The 16,235-nt window shown below is 40.2% G+C and overlaps 1 protein-coding gene across 1 annotated transcript; it reads left to right on the top strand.

Annotated features, from left to right (window-relative positions):
* The first annotated feature begins 895 nt into the window (after positions 1-895).
* LOC120108867 (heavy metal-associated isoprenylated plant protein 41-like) lies at positions 896-8,269 on the top strand. The gene is made up of 3 exons (XM_039122597.3): positions 896-1,483; positions 2,577-2,775; positions 7,975-8,269. The coding sequence occupies exons 1-3, from the start codon at positions 1,282-1,284 to the stop codon at positions 8,267-8,269; spliced, it is 696 nt and encodes a 231-aa protein (XP_038978525.3). The 5' UTR covers positions 896-1,281.
* The last annotated feature ends 7,966 nt before the right edge of the window (positions 8,270-16,235 follow it).

The following is a 16,235-nucleotide window of genomic DNA, read 5'->3' as shown; positions in this document are numbered from 1 at the left end:
CTCTGAAATAGTGCTAAGGGCCATCCAGCGAGCGACTCCCTCTCTCGCTCGCTCGCTCGCCTGCCTCTCCATCGTTGCAGATCTCAAAAATGATGTTATCATGACGCCTAGGCGAGCGGAAACGTCGCCTGAGATGCGGCGCCATCACTTTTCCTTGTCCTTTACATCACTATATCTGCTCGCTGTTTGGGTGGCGCGACGCTTCCACCTCGCCGCTACGTTGCCTACGTCTGCCCACGGCAGGGGAAATTCCAGAAGGTGAAGGAAGAACGCGGTGCGTCGGTTTTTCAAATTCTTTCCTCTAAGCTTCTGAACGCATTATTAGGAGAAAACCTTTAGAGATTAGTTTTCGGACGACATTCTTCGGGAGCCTCATTGACATTCCTCTAGACCCTGACATGGACTCGCGGAACTCACAGACTAATATTAGTGATCAGATCTAACTAATATTCAAGACTATAATATATAAAATAAGGTATAGTGATTGTTATAAATGAAAAAAATAAAATAAAATAATTTTTGGTTAGTGAAATTTTTTTTCTAACTTTTTTATTATCTAATTATCAAATATATCTTTTTTTTTTTGTGAGCAATATATATCTTTATCAATATTTTTTTTACATGTCTATGCATTAAGTGTATTACAATTAGTTTTAATTTTAAAACATTAATTTTTTCGCGATGGTGGTGTGGATATATATATATATATATATATATATATATATATATATATATATATATATATATTTATACATGAAAAATAAAAAAACTGTATATATATATATATATATATATATATATATATATATATATATATATATATATGCAAACATTAATTTGAAAAAACATTTATGCCAGTTTTAATATTTAGAAAGATATGTACGGAAAAAACTTTATAAAATTTTCAGTCACATCGCACACTCATCACGTAGTTGGAACATTCAAAATTAGCGTTTATCGGAGAAACCAAACGGCACGAATGGTATGTTCAAACTTGGCGTCGAGAAACTGTCGGTTCGGGAACGCAAACGGCTCTCGTGGCAATATCATCAGTAACTAGGAAACCGAGGGAACTCGCTCAAAACATAAATTATAATATCAGCTACGAGGAAGGTTAAAAAAAACTTCTTGCAGAGTACCAAGAAGAAAAAAAGGGGTAAAAGAAACATATGGCTTTGGGCCAACGCGCCTTCTCGTATTCCTCTTTTTTCGATGCATCCGCCTTCAAATCCTGTTGCAGAGTGACAAGGGAATGAGAACTCGAAAGAGAAGAGAGCGAGAATGGAGCTCCCACCAGAGGCTGTGGAAGAAGCCAAGGAAGAGGCGAACGAGGAGGAGACGAAGAAGGTGATTTGGCTCAATCACTACTCGTCAGTGCATGAGATACTGTTGGTGGGGGAAGGAGACTTCTCCTTCTCCCTCTCTCTAGCCCATGCCTTTGGCTCTGCATCCAACATTGTTGCCACGTCCCTAGATTCGCATGGTCATCGCCCACCCTCTTCTCCGAATCTCTTTCTTTGTTTCTATTTTCCTATGCATGCATGCATGTATGATAATGCACGTAGGATTATTAGTAACGTTTATGGATTTTCTAGATGCATTGCTTTTTTCCTTTCTTTATTATGAGGAGATGGGGTGCTGATGGGTCGTCTTTTTTGATAACGGATAGTCTTTAAAAGTTAAAAAGTCGATGAGCGTTATGTGTTGCCATTTTCTATTTTTCGCCTATTGTCTCATCCAGGTTCTGACCCTTTTTTTTATACTTAAATTCAGAGTCTGATATTTAAGTTGCTGTGTTTTTAACCTACTATAGGAAGCAAAGGATGATGTTTTTAACCTGATATTTAAGTTGCGTTGTACACTGCACAAAATTTTGGATGGTATGAGAGCGTTTTTGGTTTTACTTTCATGAGTCACAGCGTTTTTGGTTTTACTTTCATGAGTCACAACCTCTTAAAGTTGCTGTTACGTACCGATCATGGTTAATATTTGCTTACTATCTTAACTCTCACCAACATTACCTTGGAGAAAAACCACTAACTCTTAGCAGCTGCAAGATGTCCTTTCTGAGGAAATATTTTTCCAGTGGGTTATTCTGTATATATAGGGGTGTTGTTCCCATGTTGTTGAAACAACACAAGGATCACTTGAAGGGCCTGTTTGGATGCCGGAAGATCTTAGCGGTCCAATAAGACTTTCCGTTGGGAGACTTCTCGTTTGAAGTTGTCAGAGGAACTTCGAAGGCTTAAAGATAGATTGGTAGACCGGGTGATAACTAATCTCTAATCTTTTTTGGGAATTAGATTATATCACTTCACAGGAGGTATCAGTTAGATATGAAAAATAGAGATTTGTTGTCGCTAGCTGCTTTCACTTTCTCGAGCCACCTAGTTTCTCGCTGGAATATTGGTCTCAAAAATGTTACTCCACTGATTTTGGCTGCAAAGATGTTACTTTTCCCCCTTCTAGTTAGTTTACTAGACTTTGCACAGAAATAATTTCTATTTTTTAACCTTTTGTTCTTTGAGGTTCGCCCTTCTTGCAGTTTCTTAAATATTCATATCACCTTGAATCAGATGATGTGGTGGCCAAGTATGCAAAAGCTAAGGCACATTTGGAAAGTCTGGAGAAGATGGGAGCAACCATCTTACATGGGGTTGATGCGACGAAAATGAAACTTCATACTGATTTGAAGATGAGGGAATTTGATCGGATTGTGTTCAACTTTCCGCATGCAGGCTTTAAAGGAAACGAGAGCCATATGTATTTGATCGAGTATGTATAACTAGTCACTCATATTATTTTTTTGGGGAAGTTTTTTTTTGGGTCAACAGAAACCTCTTGTTACAGCGGGGTCTTTAGAGGGATGGAAAAGTAATTTCTCATATATTTTTTAATGTCCTGACTTGTTTGACTAATTACTGAAAGACTAGTACGTGAACTTGCATATGATCTTATTTAATAAATATTTCTTAAAATGCCATTATTGTTTATTGTATAAATTCTGGTGCATCTGTACGAGCCATTAGACTATCATCTCCAGGAAAATAAACAAAGATAGGCATTTATTCTCTAAAAACAATTATGTTTTTGTTTACAATTTATAGGCACATCCAACTGACATCATTCATAGTGATTGTTGCTGGAAATTGGACCCGGGGGCGGCCGTCGGCTGAGGAGGAGGAGCTCCGGCGCGAGAATGGCGGGTGGCGGTCCGTCGGCGGGCGGCGTCCTCCGGGAGACCTGCAAGAAGCCGGTGGCCGGGCTCCCCGGCGCCGGCCCTCCGATGCTTAAGTCAGAGGGGGGCTTAATTTTGGAGAAGGAGATGTAGTTCGTATGTAGCAGTCCAAGTCAGAAAATTAGAGTTAGGAGCCGTCCCCCCTCGGGAGGAAGAAGCCTCCCTTTTTATAGGAAGAGTGGCAGGGTTACCTGTGATGTGACTGGACGAATTAATGGGTTACCGTCACGATTGGACGTGGGCGTGTGAAGTAATGAGTTGCCGTGGATGGCCCGTTCCCATCATGGGAGGAGATGGCGCGTAGCCAGAGCTTGCTTGTGGCGCGCAGTGCAGTACATTCTTGGGAATGGTGAGGCGTTGACAGTCGTAGCAGGGTATGGTTCCTGATCGATATGTCGGCAAGCAAAGCATGGTGCGGTGAGGCTGCTGTAGGGCATGGCCGCAGCATACAGACGACGAGGTCGGCCTTCTGAGGTCAGCTCGACCTTCTGTGCTCGGCAGCCTTCGGAGCTCGGCCTCGGCAGCCTTCTGAGCTCGGCCCCGGCCTTCTGAGCTCGGCTTGGCCGATGAGCTCGGCTCGCTGTCGGATTTGGGTGCTTTAATTGTATTTGTGGGGTGGTCCATTTTTCCCCCCAACACTACCCCCCGACTTCCGAGTTCGAGCTGCTTTTTGGCTCGGGCGAAGGAAGTAGTCCAGTCGTCGATCATCCTGTAATATAGCCAAATATGTATAGAGATGTACGTGCCAAGTAGGATGTACCTCTAATGCAGTTGGAGTTAAGTACTCCAGGTTGACTCAGCGGCCTTCTTTGGCTTGTGGTCGACTCAGCAGCGCCCCCACTCAGATCGGGGCGACGTTGGAGATGTAGATATCCGGAGACGACGGACCTTGTCCGTTGGCGACCGTGCGCCCCCACTCAGATCGGGGCGACGTTGGAGATGTAGATATCCGGAGACGACGGACCTTGTCCGTTGGCGACCGTGCGCCCCCACTCAGATCGGGGCGACGTTGGAGATGTAGATATCCGGAGACGACGGACCTCGTCCGTTGGCGACCGTGCGCCCTCACTCAGATCGGGGCGACGTTGGAGATGTAGATATCCGGAGACGACGGACCTCGTCCGTTGGCGACCGTGCGCCCCCACTCAGATCGGGGCGACGTTGGAGATGTAGATATCCGGAGACGACGGACCTCGTCCGTTGGCGACCGTGCGCCCCCACTCAGATCGGGGCGACGTTGGAGATGTAGATATCCGGAGACGACGGACCTCGTCCGTTGGCGACCGTGCGCCCCCACTCAGATCGGGGCGACGTTGGAGATGTAGATATCCGGAGACGACGGACCTCGTCCGTTGGCGACCGTGCGCCCCCACTCAGATCGGGGCGACGTTGGAGCTTTTGTAGGCATTTTGACGATTCCCGAGCTTCGAAGTCCCTCAGGACTTAGCTCAGCACCGGCGGAGAGTCGTTGGAGACCCTTAGGAGGTAGGCGTTGAGTTTTGGGCTGCGGCTTTGGTCGAGATCGCGAACCTCCCACGTTGCAGCGGTGAAACGGTCGATGTAGTCTTTAAGGGACTCTCCTTCCTTTTGCTTGATATTGAGGAGAGAATCTGATGTTCGCCGCTGGCGTCGGCTGGCAGCGAAGTTGACAGCGAACTGCCTGCCGAGCTGCTCAAAGGAGGACACAGTGCTCGGCTTCAGACCGGAAAACCAAAGCCGAGCCGCTCCTCGGAGGGTTGCAGGGAAGGCTTTGCAGAGCACGGCCTCCGAGGACCCTTGCAATGCCATAAGGGCTCGGTAGCTCTCCAAGTGGTCAAGGGGGTCGGTGGTCCCGTTGTAGGGCTCTATCTGAGGCATTTTGAACCTCGGTGGGACCGGCTCATCTTCGATCTGGCGAGAGAAAGGTGACTTGGTGGTGAACTCAAAGTCATCTTCACGCCTTGCTTTCTGGCTGTGGAGCGCCTCGATCTGCCGCTCGAGTTTCTCGACCTTTCTGCCGAGCTCGGGTGGGACTCTTGTTGCAGCTCGGCATGGGGCAGGCCCCGCCTCAGATGGGTGCTCCCGAGCTCGAGGCGTCAGGCTTCGGCGCGAGCTCGCAGGATAATGGATGCGCGACAAGCCCTCCCGGCTCGATGGTCGAGTTCGGTGGGAGCTTTGGTGGTGGCGACGCTCTACAGAAAAATGATGTTGCGAGCGGCGTCCTGAGGACTCATGGTTGTGAGGAGGGAGTAGAGGCTGGTCTTCTACTTGCTGTAGGCCTCGAACGGCCACAGTGAGTGCTTGTACTTGTTGAACAAGCAGGTTGAACTCCTCTGGTTGGACTTGAGGGACTTGATCCGCCGGAGGCCTTGGTGGCGAGTTCTGGACTGAGTGTCTAGGACTTGGTGCGGGACGCCGGGAGGCGTTGGAGGCCCCTTTGCTCCTTAGCTTCATGGTCACGACTCGGGCCCTTCCTCTAGCGCCAACTGTTGCTGGAAATTGGACCCGGGGGCGGCCGTCGGCTGAGGAGGAGGAGCTCCGGCGCGAGAATGGCGGGTGGCGGTCCGTCGGCGGGCGGCGTCCTCCGGGAGACCTGCAAGAAGCCGGTGGCCAGGCTCCCCGGCGCCGGCCCTCCGATGCTTAAGTCAGAGGGGGGCTTAATTTTGGAGAAGGAGATGTAGTTCGTATGTAGCAGTCCAAGCCAGAAAATTAGAGTTAGGAGCCGTCCCCCCTCGGGAGGAAGAAGCCTCCCTTTTTATAGGGAGAGTGGCAGGGTTACCTGTGATGTGACTGGGCGAATTAATGGGTTACCGTCACGATTGGACGTGGGCGTGTGAAGTAATGAGTTGCCGTGGATGGCCCGTTCCCATCATGGGAGGAGATGGCGCGTAGCCAGAGCTTGCTTCTGGCGCGCAGTGCAGTACATTCTTGGGAATGGTGAGGCGTTGACAGTCGTAGCAGGGTATGGTTCCTGATCGATATGTCGGCAAGCAAAGCATGGTGCGGTGAGGCTGCTGTAGGGCATGGCCGCAGCATACAGACGACGAGGTCGGCCTTCTGAGGTCAGCTCGACCTTCTGTGCTCGGCAGCCTTCGGAGCTCGGCCTCGGCAGCCTTCTGAGCTCGGCCTCGGCCTTCTGAGCTCGGCTTGGCCGATGAGCTCGGCTCGCTGTCGGATTTGGGTGCTTTAATTGTATTTGTGGGGTGGTCCATTTTTCCCCCCAACAGTGATCATACTTAATTATCAGATGAGAACAAACTACACTTATAGCAAATATATGTAATTGGCTTCATGTTTTTTTTATTTGTAAAATATTTCATAGATAGGGCGTCTATTGTGAATCAGACAGCAATCATATATGTTTGGCTTTAGTGACAATTTTTGTGCTAGAAAGAACTCAAACTAAAATAGAACTTCAAGGGCATGCATGATTAGTATGATCTAGATAGTGCTAAGAACGGATAACAAGTATTTTAGAGGATAGAAGTGGTAATCTTGAATAATAAGCTAATTGCTATTTTAGAGACCACTGCATAGTTCTCGTGAAGGACTTGATGAGAAGGATCGGCATCATCTAATGATGTTGTTGCTCGATAAGTATAAAGCCACCTACAGTTTGCATTTTCCAGCAAATATTCTTTCCATCCAGAAAATGTAATTCTCTTTGAAACCATACTGTTTATATCCATGGAATCCTTGTACTCAAATTTAAATAAGAACACAGTTTTTCCTTGGACTGATCAGGCATAGGCTGTTGAAAATTGGTCAGATACAGTTTGCACATGCAACCATGCACAGAATGCAGTGCTGAAGCTTGCCAGCGGAAGTTAATATTTATAAGCAATGAGTTTTATAGACATGCTAAGCAAGTTTTGATTGTTTATCTACCTGTAATAACTATGCTCTTTCTTTCAAACTATAATTGCCTTGATTTGCCTGGACAAAATCAAGTTCTAATATATTACATTTTTGTGTTTTCTGTAAATTTCAATTATATTGATTAAGTTTATGATGTTCTCATGAAATGCTTCTCATGAAATGAAGGTTTTCTTTTTTTTCTATATGCATTACTAGCTTAATAGTTGTACTAACTTCCAGACTAGAAGGAAAATCTACACACTCAAGTAAGCATCTGTTTACGTTTTGTCATAGAATGTAAGGCATGTAAATAGAGAATGTGTACTTTTTTCTATATTCATTACTAGCTTAATGGTTATATTAACTTCCAGACTAGAAAGGATATCTACACACCCATGTAAGCATTGTATTGTTATAGAATATGAAGTGTGTAAAGAGAGAATGTCTATGATTGATATGTCATCCTTATACTACTATTTTTAGTGTTGGTGATATTTGAAGATTGTTGATGACTGATCTATCTTTTCTATTATGTGTGGCTTTTTTTTTTTTTCTATATGCATTACAAGCTTAATAGTTGTACTAACTTCCAGACTAGAAGGGACATCCACACACCCAAGCAAGCATCTGCATATGTTTTGTCATAGAACGTAAGGTCCGTAAATAGAGAATTTGTACTTTTTTCTATATTTATTACTAGCTTAGTAGTTATATATATTAAATTCCAGACTAGAAAGGACATCTACATACCCGAGTAAGCATCTGTGTTGTCATAGAATGTAAGGTGTATAAAGAGAGGTGTATGATTGATATGTCATTCTTATAGTACTGTTTTTAGTGTTAGTGATGTTTGAAGATTGTTGATAACTGATCTATCTTTTCTATTGTGTGTGCTTTAGGTTGCACAGGGAACTAGTGCACGGCTTCTTTGAAAATGCCAGCCGCATGCTTCGACCCTACGGGGAAGTGCATGTGAGCCATAAAATATGCTATCCTTTTGACAAATGGAACGTTGATGAACTTGCTTTCATGAACTCTCTTATTCTGGTGGAATGTTCTAATTTTAATATTGAAGACTACCCTGGTTATAAGAACAAAAGAGGAGATGGAGGAAGGTGTGACAAGCCATTTCCCTTGCGTAACAGCTGCACGTTCAAATTCAGGAGATCCTCTGTCCTCTCGCTCGAGATCTGAAATAATTTATGAAGATTGAAAATATTGAAAGCTAGATTCCAAAGCATTTTGACACAAAGCCTATGCAAAAATCAGAGAGGATGGCGACGAGAATGCGAGTTGATGGCGAAAACTAAGAGAATCTGGTATAATATTTAGTAAAACCTCTTTAGGGTCTTATATGTAATAGCTTCTTAAGTTTTGAACTGGTCCGGCAAGCCATGTATGACAGCTAATTTCAAACTTAATACCAAGTTATTGGAAGCACAAGTGCAACAGGTGAGTTCCTCTATGACAAACAAGTAGGGCTTAGTTTTTTAAAACTTTTGGTTAGCTAGGAAGTGCTTTCTAGACCCCTAAAATCATTTTTGGATAGTACACTGGCATGGTGACTGATTTTTAGTAAAAAATCAGAAAGTTGTTTTGTCTTGCCAGAAAGCTGAAGTCTATTTGAAAAAAATTCTATTTTGGAGCTTCTCGTTTTCCTACCAATGTCCTTTTGGTTTTAATAAAATTTTTCTAATGTTCAAAATGTCTATCAACAAATCTCGTGATTATATTGTATATTACATCATATCATAATATATTATTTTACTATAAATATAATATAATATAATAATAAATTAAATAAAATATTATGTTATATTGTATTTTGTTATTACATTATAATAGTATAATATATTATATTATTGTGGTAATGAATAATTATCATATAATATATTTTTATTTTATATTATAAAACTAATACAACAATATTATAATATACTATTAATAATATAACAAGATAATATAATATTATGTTATATTATCTTGCAGTAATATTGTACTATTAATGATATATTATATTCCATCATATGGTTATATTATTATAAAATAATGTTATTATAATATAAACATATATTTATAATATTATTTTATAATATTTTATTATATATTATGTGATAATTAAAATAATATGATATTATATTGCAGCAGACTGGCATTGAGTCATTTGACTTGAAGATGTTTGATGAAACGGGGCTTCTTGGCCCAAAGAGATGATCGAAGGAGAGTGAGCCGCTGGGCTCGATGACGCGGCAACAGTCAGTACTATTAATAATAAATTATTATATCATATCATATCATATTATGTTATATTATTATGCTATATTATTATGCTGTAGTATTGAATATAACATTATACTATATTATAATAGTATTATACAAAATAATAATATTTTAATATTATTGGAATGTGAGCGAGATGGAGTATAAGCCTAGCTTCGTCTGCACTTGGCTTGCTATTTATGCGTGCGTGGCAGCGTTTACGCAGGATTGATGTATTGATCATTGTCCGGCTTTCGATCGACAAACGTCTGCTTGGCCGATTATATATTTTATACATATGCAATCGTATTCATAGTCTATGCTTCCTTGCTTAGACGTCTTTATAAAAGAAATAATTATACATAATTACATGTATTCTATACAACTCATACCGCATAGCGTGTTCTATTCACGCAATGCGCCTAAGAAATCTATACATGGTAACGTCTTTCTACCCGACTCACATGGTATCGAGCCCTAGGCCTATAAATACCACCTCCATCTCCCACTTCCGCCACTGTGGTCCCACCCTCTTCACTCATGTGTGTAGTGAGTTATCTCCCTCCTTCCCGCTCTCGAAAGTCGAAACGAAACGGCGTGGGTTTCTTTCTTTCTTTTTTCCTTCCGACCGTCCCCCCGAGTCTCCCAAGCTCTTCATTCACGACCAACGCCCCGATCGGATCGGTCTCCTCCATTCGCCCATTGCTGGAGACTCCTCTTCTTTGCTCTGGGTCAAACGTATGAGTTCTTACTCTTTTTTTTTTTTGTGATCGTTCGTGGTGCTTCTTCTCAGTTCTTGGCGTTCTCTCCTCTCTTTTTTTTGATCGTTCTTCGTGCTTCTTGAGGTATGAGTTCTTGTCATTCTCTCTCTTTTTTTTTGATCGTTCTTGTTGTTTCTTCATTAGGTATGATTTCTTGGCCCTCTTTTTTTTTTCGCGATCGTTCTTGTTGCTTCTTCTTGAGATCTCTAGCAAGAAAATTTTCTCTTCGGCTCCGATCATTGTTTTATGTTTCTCGAAATCGTGCTTAGAGATCTTTCCAAAGAAATTTTAGGTTTTCGACTTATGAATACAATGGTGTTCCTCGATGCTTTTTATTTCTTTTTATTTCTCTGGAATAGAGTTTTAATGGAGAAAATAAGGTTTCGATGCTAGGCATGTTATGAATTCTACTTCTGATCTTCCAAGACTGATCATCAAATTAGGAGTCGCCATGACATGGAACGAAGCTGTGGCAATAGTGGATTCGCGGGTGATCCACGATCTCTTTTGAGAGCTCTAAGTGTTTTTTAAGATAATTTTTTGGCATTAAATATCTTTATTTTAGTTCATTCCGAATTGAGGTTCTTGAGAGTTTTCTGGAACCGTCATTAGGGTTTTTCCTTATGTGTTTTTTATTTGCTTTCGCCTGATCTGTATTTAGGGTTTTCTACAGACAACAGATGACCTGATTTAGCTTTCAAGATTTAGTTTTGGAAGAAATATTTTGCTTTAATTTTTTTAACAACTTGCCTGAAGTGTACTCTGGTTTGAAGTTTTGCTGTATTGCTTCTACAGTTGATCTAATGTCATCACCGATGTTATTTTTTTTATTTTTTTATTTTTTTATTTTTTTTACGGAGGATTTTGTTTTCTAGGGACAAAATTTACGGAAGATTTTGTTTTCTATAAATTCTAATGTGAACATCAACTCGTATATAGTATTAGTGGTCTTAGATTGTTGGATCCTTCTGCTATTCCAGTTTTTCTTCTTTTTGTCAAGTTATTTTCACTGGATCAACCTTCTTTATGGTATCTGTTACTAGTGATTTCAATTTACTTCCTCCCAAGAACTAGGTGTACATGACTTCTCTTTTCTGTGTGTGCTAATGTCCGCTCTTTTGGCAGTTGCATTCTTGATCATCATTATTATGTTTTGGATGCTCTAACGTTAGACTTTTGGATATTATAATCATCAACAAACTCAGCCTCCATGGAATTATATATTCTAAACATAGAAGTTGCAGAGGTTATATATTCTCAAAAAAATTTAAGTCATGGTGGTCTCCAATCAAAGCCTAGCCCACCTCACTGTTGTCTTTTGTTAAGTCTCAGTCAGCAAGTCTTCTCTCTTGTCAAATATTTGTAGATATTTTTTACTGCATAAGAAGCAAGCGATCATGCTCATTAGCATTATGTTAGAAACTTAAATGAGCATCGATTATCATGGGCTCACATGCCTGCAGGGCTTTTATCTCAAGCAATCTGAGACACGAGCTTTGCCTGAGATGTTCTTTTTCTTGCACAGCACAATTAGCTAGATTTTGCCACTGATTTTGTTTTCTTCTGATGATTGTGTTTTTTCTATAAAGTTTCTCTTTCAGATCCTTTGATCTCTAAGGCAGCCATGGATCAAAAAGAGATTGAGGCGTTGCATATTTGATTGCTACTTTACATCTGTCATAAAACCACACAAATATTTTGTTCAATATGATAATAACAAAAGCTATAGAATGACAGGGAGGAGCCAAGAGAAATAAGATTACTGAAAATATTACCAGAAAGTATGCAATTAATGTGAAAGCTAGGGTTTTATAATAGTAACTCTGTCCTAACGTAGTTATCGATGTATAATAGTCTGTGCCAGTCAGATAAGTATTTTGTTCATTTCAGCTGTTTTTAGCCTTTCATGAGCACCTGATAGGCTATACGAGTGGCCCTTATTCTCAAACTTTAGAGCACATATTATGATATTTAGCAGAGGGTTTAGAAATGAAAATTACAACCTTTAGTTGATTGATCTGATCCTGTAAAGAGGGCGAACATTCCATTTCTCCAGCTCTGTCAGCCAACAGAGCTTTGTGCTCCCCTTCCAGGGCATTCTTGTCCATTTCCTTCGGAGGAGAGGAGACTTCCCTCTACTGTAATGGCTAAAGAAAACCTTTCCAGCAGCCAGTTTCCAGATAAAATAGTCTGGAGGTAGCTTATAAACGTTGTTGTTTCCCATATGACAGCCACAAATGACAACATCCAGGGCCATTGTAACAGGAAAAAGTGTTACAGAAATCTCGATTGTCCACTAGAATGTGCCATTCTCTTGCCAACATGTGTAGTAGTGTGTCTGTGTGCATGTCTCAGTGTTTTATGCGAGAGAGAAACAGAAAGAGGCAGAGAGAGAGATAGAGGGATTTTTGACAGCTTAGCAACAAGAGAGAGAAAATAGGAGAATTGGTAAGGAGAAGACCAAGCTGGAGCTCTTTCTCCAAGGCCTCTATCTAGGATACTTCTGCTCCTTGATGAATTTCATTGTGGCCTGCTCCCTGACCACTGAATCCCAAAAAACAAAGATATTGAGGGGCAGAGAGAGAGAGATAGAGAGAGAGAGAGAGAGAGAACAAAGGAGAACTCCTCTAATCTAAACTCCATGATATTTAGAGATCCAAAGATAAATCAACCAAACAAAAGAAAAGAACGGAGTAGAAGGAATCACCATCCATTTGAGAATGCAAGCTCTTCATGTCCTCAAGTACACCTCCACCTCCGCACCTCTCTAGTGCCTTGATCTCTCTTTGATCTGTGGCTGCTATAGAGATCAAAGAATTTGAAAGAGACATTTTATAGAAGAAAACACAATCATTGGTGAAACCGAAATGATATAAATATCAAATAATCAGAGAGAGAAACTTTAGAGAAGAAAACAGAATCAAAATCTGAATGAGAAAATTGTGCTGTAGAAGAGGGAGAAGATCTTGGCCAAAAGTCTACTCTAGCCATACACCTGGCAGGAATGTGAACCTGTGAAAATGGATGGTCGATTAATTTACTAACATAGCGCTGAAGGACATAAATTAAAGTCACCAGTAACAGAGACCATATAGATGGTGATTACAATAAAAATGTCTTCACAACAACAAAAAAAATTAATTGCAAAATAGATCACACAGTCTAAGACCAGCGATATTATATACAAACTGATATTCACATTGGCATATTTAGAAAACAAAACTTTCAGTAAATGTAATCGTTGGAAACAAAGTTGTTGGTTAGAGTTACTAACGCCAGCAATAAAACTAGACCAACTATCGTAGAATTACAGCAAAATTTCAAACTAGAGGACACCTATGAGAGTCATCAAGAAATTAAAAAAAAATAAAAACAGAATTTTTTTTCTGAAACTAATTCTTGCACCAAGAAAGTTAAATTAGGTCATCTATTGGCAGCACAAAACCCCAATTTCGGATCAAGCAAAAGAAAATAGAAAATATACAATGGAGAAACCCTAGAAATAGCTATTTACAAACCCAATACGAAATAGGCTGGTTTGTTTGATAGGATGAGAAGTGAGGGGGTGGTGGTTGATGATGTGATGCTGGTAGTTGTGATGTCTGCATGCCGGGTTGGTCGATGAGGGTTGGCGATGTTTTGATAGAATGCAGGTGGATTTTGAAATTCACCTTTGTTCTCTTTCTCTCTCTCTCCTTCTGCGCCTCAATATCTTTGTTTTTGGGATTCAGTGGTCAGGGAGCAGGCCACAATGAAATTCATCAAGGAGCAGAAGTATCCTAGATAGAGGCCTTGGAGAAAGAACTCTAGCTTGGTCTTTTTCTTACCAATTCTCCTATTGTCTCTCTCTTGTTGCTAAGCTGTCAAAAATCCCTCTCTCTCTCTCTCTCGTCTCCAACTGCTTGACTTCACTGGCATATCCAAATCTTTGTACTTTTCTCATTTCATGTGATATTTTACAGGTATAATTATGGATATTGTCACATTGATGACATGGTTAAGTTTGCAGTTAAAATAGAAGTCATTTTGTCTTGGCTTGTAAGAACTATGACGGAGACATATGTAGGAATTTCTTAGCTCAAGATTTGCACTCTTGCATCACCTATCTTATTTGGTACTTTTGTTTAAGGCAATTTCTTTTATTGCAAAAGTTGAAAGTAGTTTTGATAAATTATTGGCTGTTGGATATTGAAAACAAAAGCTAGGAATTCAAATTTTCAAACAATTAAGGATGCACATGCGCATGCACACACACCCACACACTCCTCTATGTTCAGGTTTTGGATTTCTCTGTTTGATTACATCAGTGTCGATATTATGCCTATAGTAAAGCTGATCTCAAGTTATTTCCTAAAATTAGTTTTACAGGAACAATTTTGTAGCTTCTCTTCTGTTTCCTAATGTTGTGAAATGTTGTGTTATGTATGCTATTGGTGATTCTTGATCATCTGAGCTTTTACGATTGCATTCTTGTTCATCATTAGTATGTATTGGCATGCAAAGCAATGTAATGATGATAATCTTGTTTTTATGATCAAATTTTAAGTCTTCTGTCCACTTATTGCTTATACCATGTTGAGCTATGTTGTTATAACTTTTTTTTTTAATCTTTGTTTGTTAATTTACTTGTTTTGGATATATATTAATATACCACAAGAAATTGTATTAGATTCCTTTCTTTGGTCTCTGAGATGTTTAGTGTCAATGATTTAAGAATGCTGAGTTATTCACATGAAATCATTTGATCATTGTGATAGGAAGTTAAGATGGACAAGTTGCATAAAAAATTTTATGCTGCAATGGAGGATCTACACAGAAAGTGAAAGCTGGAGGAAATATGATACATAAAGTTGACTCGATCTTATTTTAAAATCTTATTTAACTATACATTAGTGCTGTGAATGTTAAATCAATTCCAGATTTTTGTTCTTCCAACCAACTCTGACCATTCAGAATGTGTGTGTGTATATATATATATATATAAACAGAATTTACTAAATAAGCTCTACATGTTTTTGCAATATGACAGTCTATATCCTTATATGATCTGGTAGGGTCAGTTATATTCTATGCCCTTTACCACGGCAAACTTCTTTATGTCATTTAACTACTGAAAGTCATGTCAATTCTCCCTACCATTTCAAATCTATTTAACCTTTGTTAAACATATAGAAGTTTCTCCTCCTTTTCTCTCCCACCGTTTGTTACATGTCTTCTAAGCATTTTTTTTTTGCTTATGTTCATTCTGGCCATCTGTGAGAAATATAAATCCTGCTTTTTCCACAGATTGGTTATAAGTTTAGTACAATTAGATTTTAGAATTGGCGATTGTTGTGGACCATGATTTTTTTTCATCATGTGCTTTTCCTTTGTAATGTAATATTATATGAATGCCATCCTTAGAAGGTCTTTTGCTTGAAGCTCTTTAACTGTTATCAAGGGTCTGTATTCTCATGGTAATTAAGAAATTTATGCCACAATTATTGTTTGAGTTACTCATCCTAAGTAATATTGGATGCTAGCTAACAACTTATGGTCGATGAAGGGTTAGTAGATATTACAACAAACTCGGTCAATTGTACCTGACTCATGATTGACTTGAAACTTAGTCTGAGAATTGATTGTCTTTTGGGTTTTTAAGTGCCTCTTATATCTAGATTTGATAATTCAGGCACAGGCATCTTGTTTTGGTTGTTGGCTGGGACAGCATATATCAACTGGAGATTTCTAATTCTTCTATATGTATCCTTTAATTACTAGAAACAACTTGTGATATTGAGGGCAATGAGATCAGAGACAAGTGGGTGGTATGAGGAGGTTGAGGAGATGGTCAAGACGAGCCAGACTGACTCAGAGATAGTGGAGAAGAAGAAGAGGAAGCTTTCCTCCTTGGTGAAAGAATCCTTTACCCTTTCCCAGGATCATTTTGTAAAACATCCACATACATTAACTATATAAGAAAGCAATCTCATGCTGATAAGCTTATGTTTATGGTGTGATATTCAGTTCAGTTTTCTGCTTGGTTGTTTCTCGGTGCTTGAACATTTTATCTCCTCACCAGATTGAGCTATTTTATTATAATTTTCTCATTTCATTGTTGATTTACTTACTTTTGGATATGAATTGGCTTTAGTATACCA

The sequence above is a fragment of the Phoenix dactylifera genome, chromosome 2, assembly GCF_051530095.1.
Source record: "Phoenix dactylifera cultivar Ajwa chromosome 2, Ajwa_hap1_PhDact_Kaust_v1.1, whole genome shotgun sequence".
In the NCBI taxonomy this organism is placed as follows: Eukaryota; Viridiplantae; Streptophyta; class Magnoliopsida; order Arecales; family Arecaceae; genus Phoenix; species Phoenix dactylifera.
This window is presented reverse-complemented; position numbering and strand designations above follow the sequence as displayed.

What these genes read in the sequence shown, in the direction of transcription:
- LOC120108867 (XM_039122597.3), top strand. Translation starts at nt 1,282, where the DNA reads ATGGAGCTCCCACCAGAGGCTGTGGAAGAAGCCAAGGAAGAGGCGAAC. An exon ending in CACGTCCCTAGATTCGCATG is followed by an intron (nt 1,484 to 2,576) that starts GTCATCGCCCAC and finishes ACCTTGAATCAG; the next exon opens with ATGATGTGGTGGCCAAGTAT. An exon ending in AGCCATATGTATTTGATCGA is followed by an intron (nt 2,776 to 7,974) that starts GTATGTATAACT and finishes TGTGTGCTTTAG; the next exon opens with GTTGCACAGGGAACTAGTGC.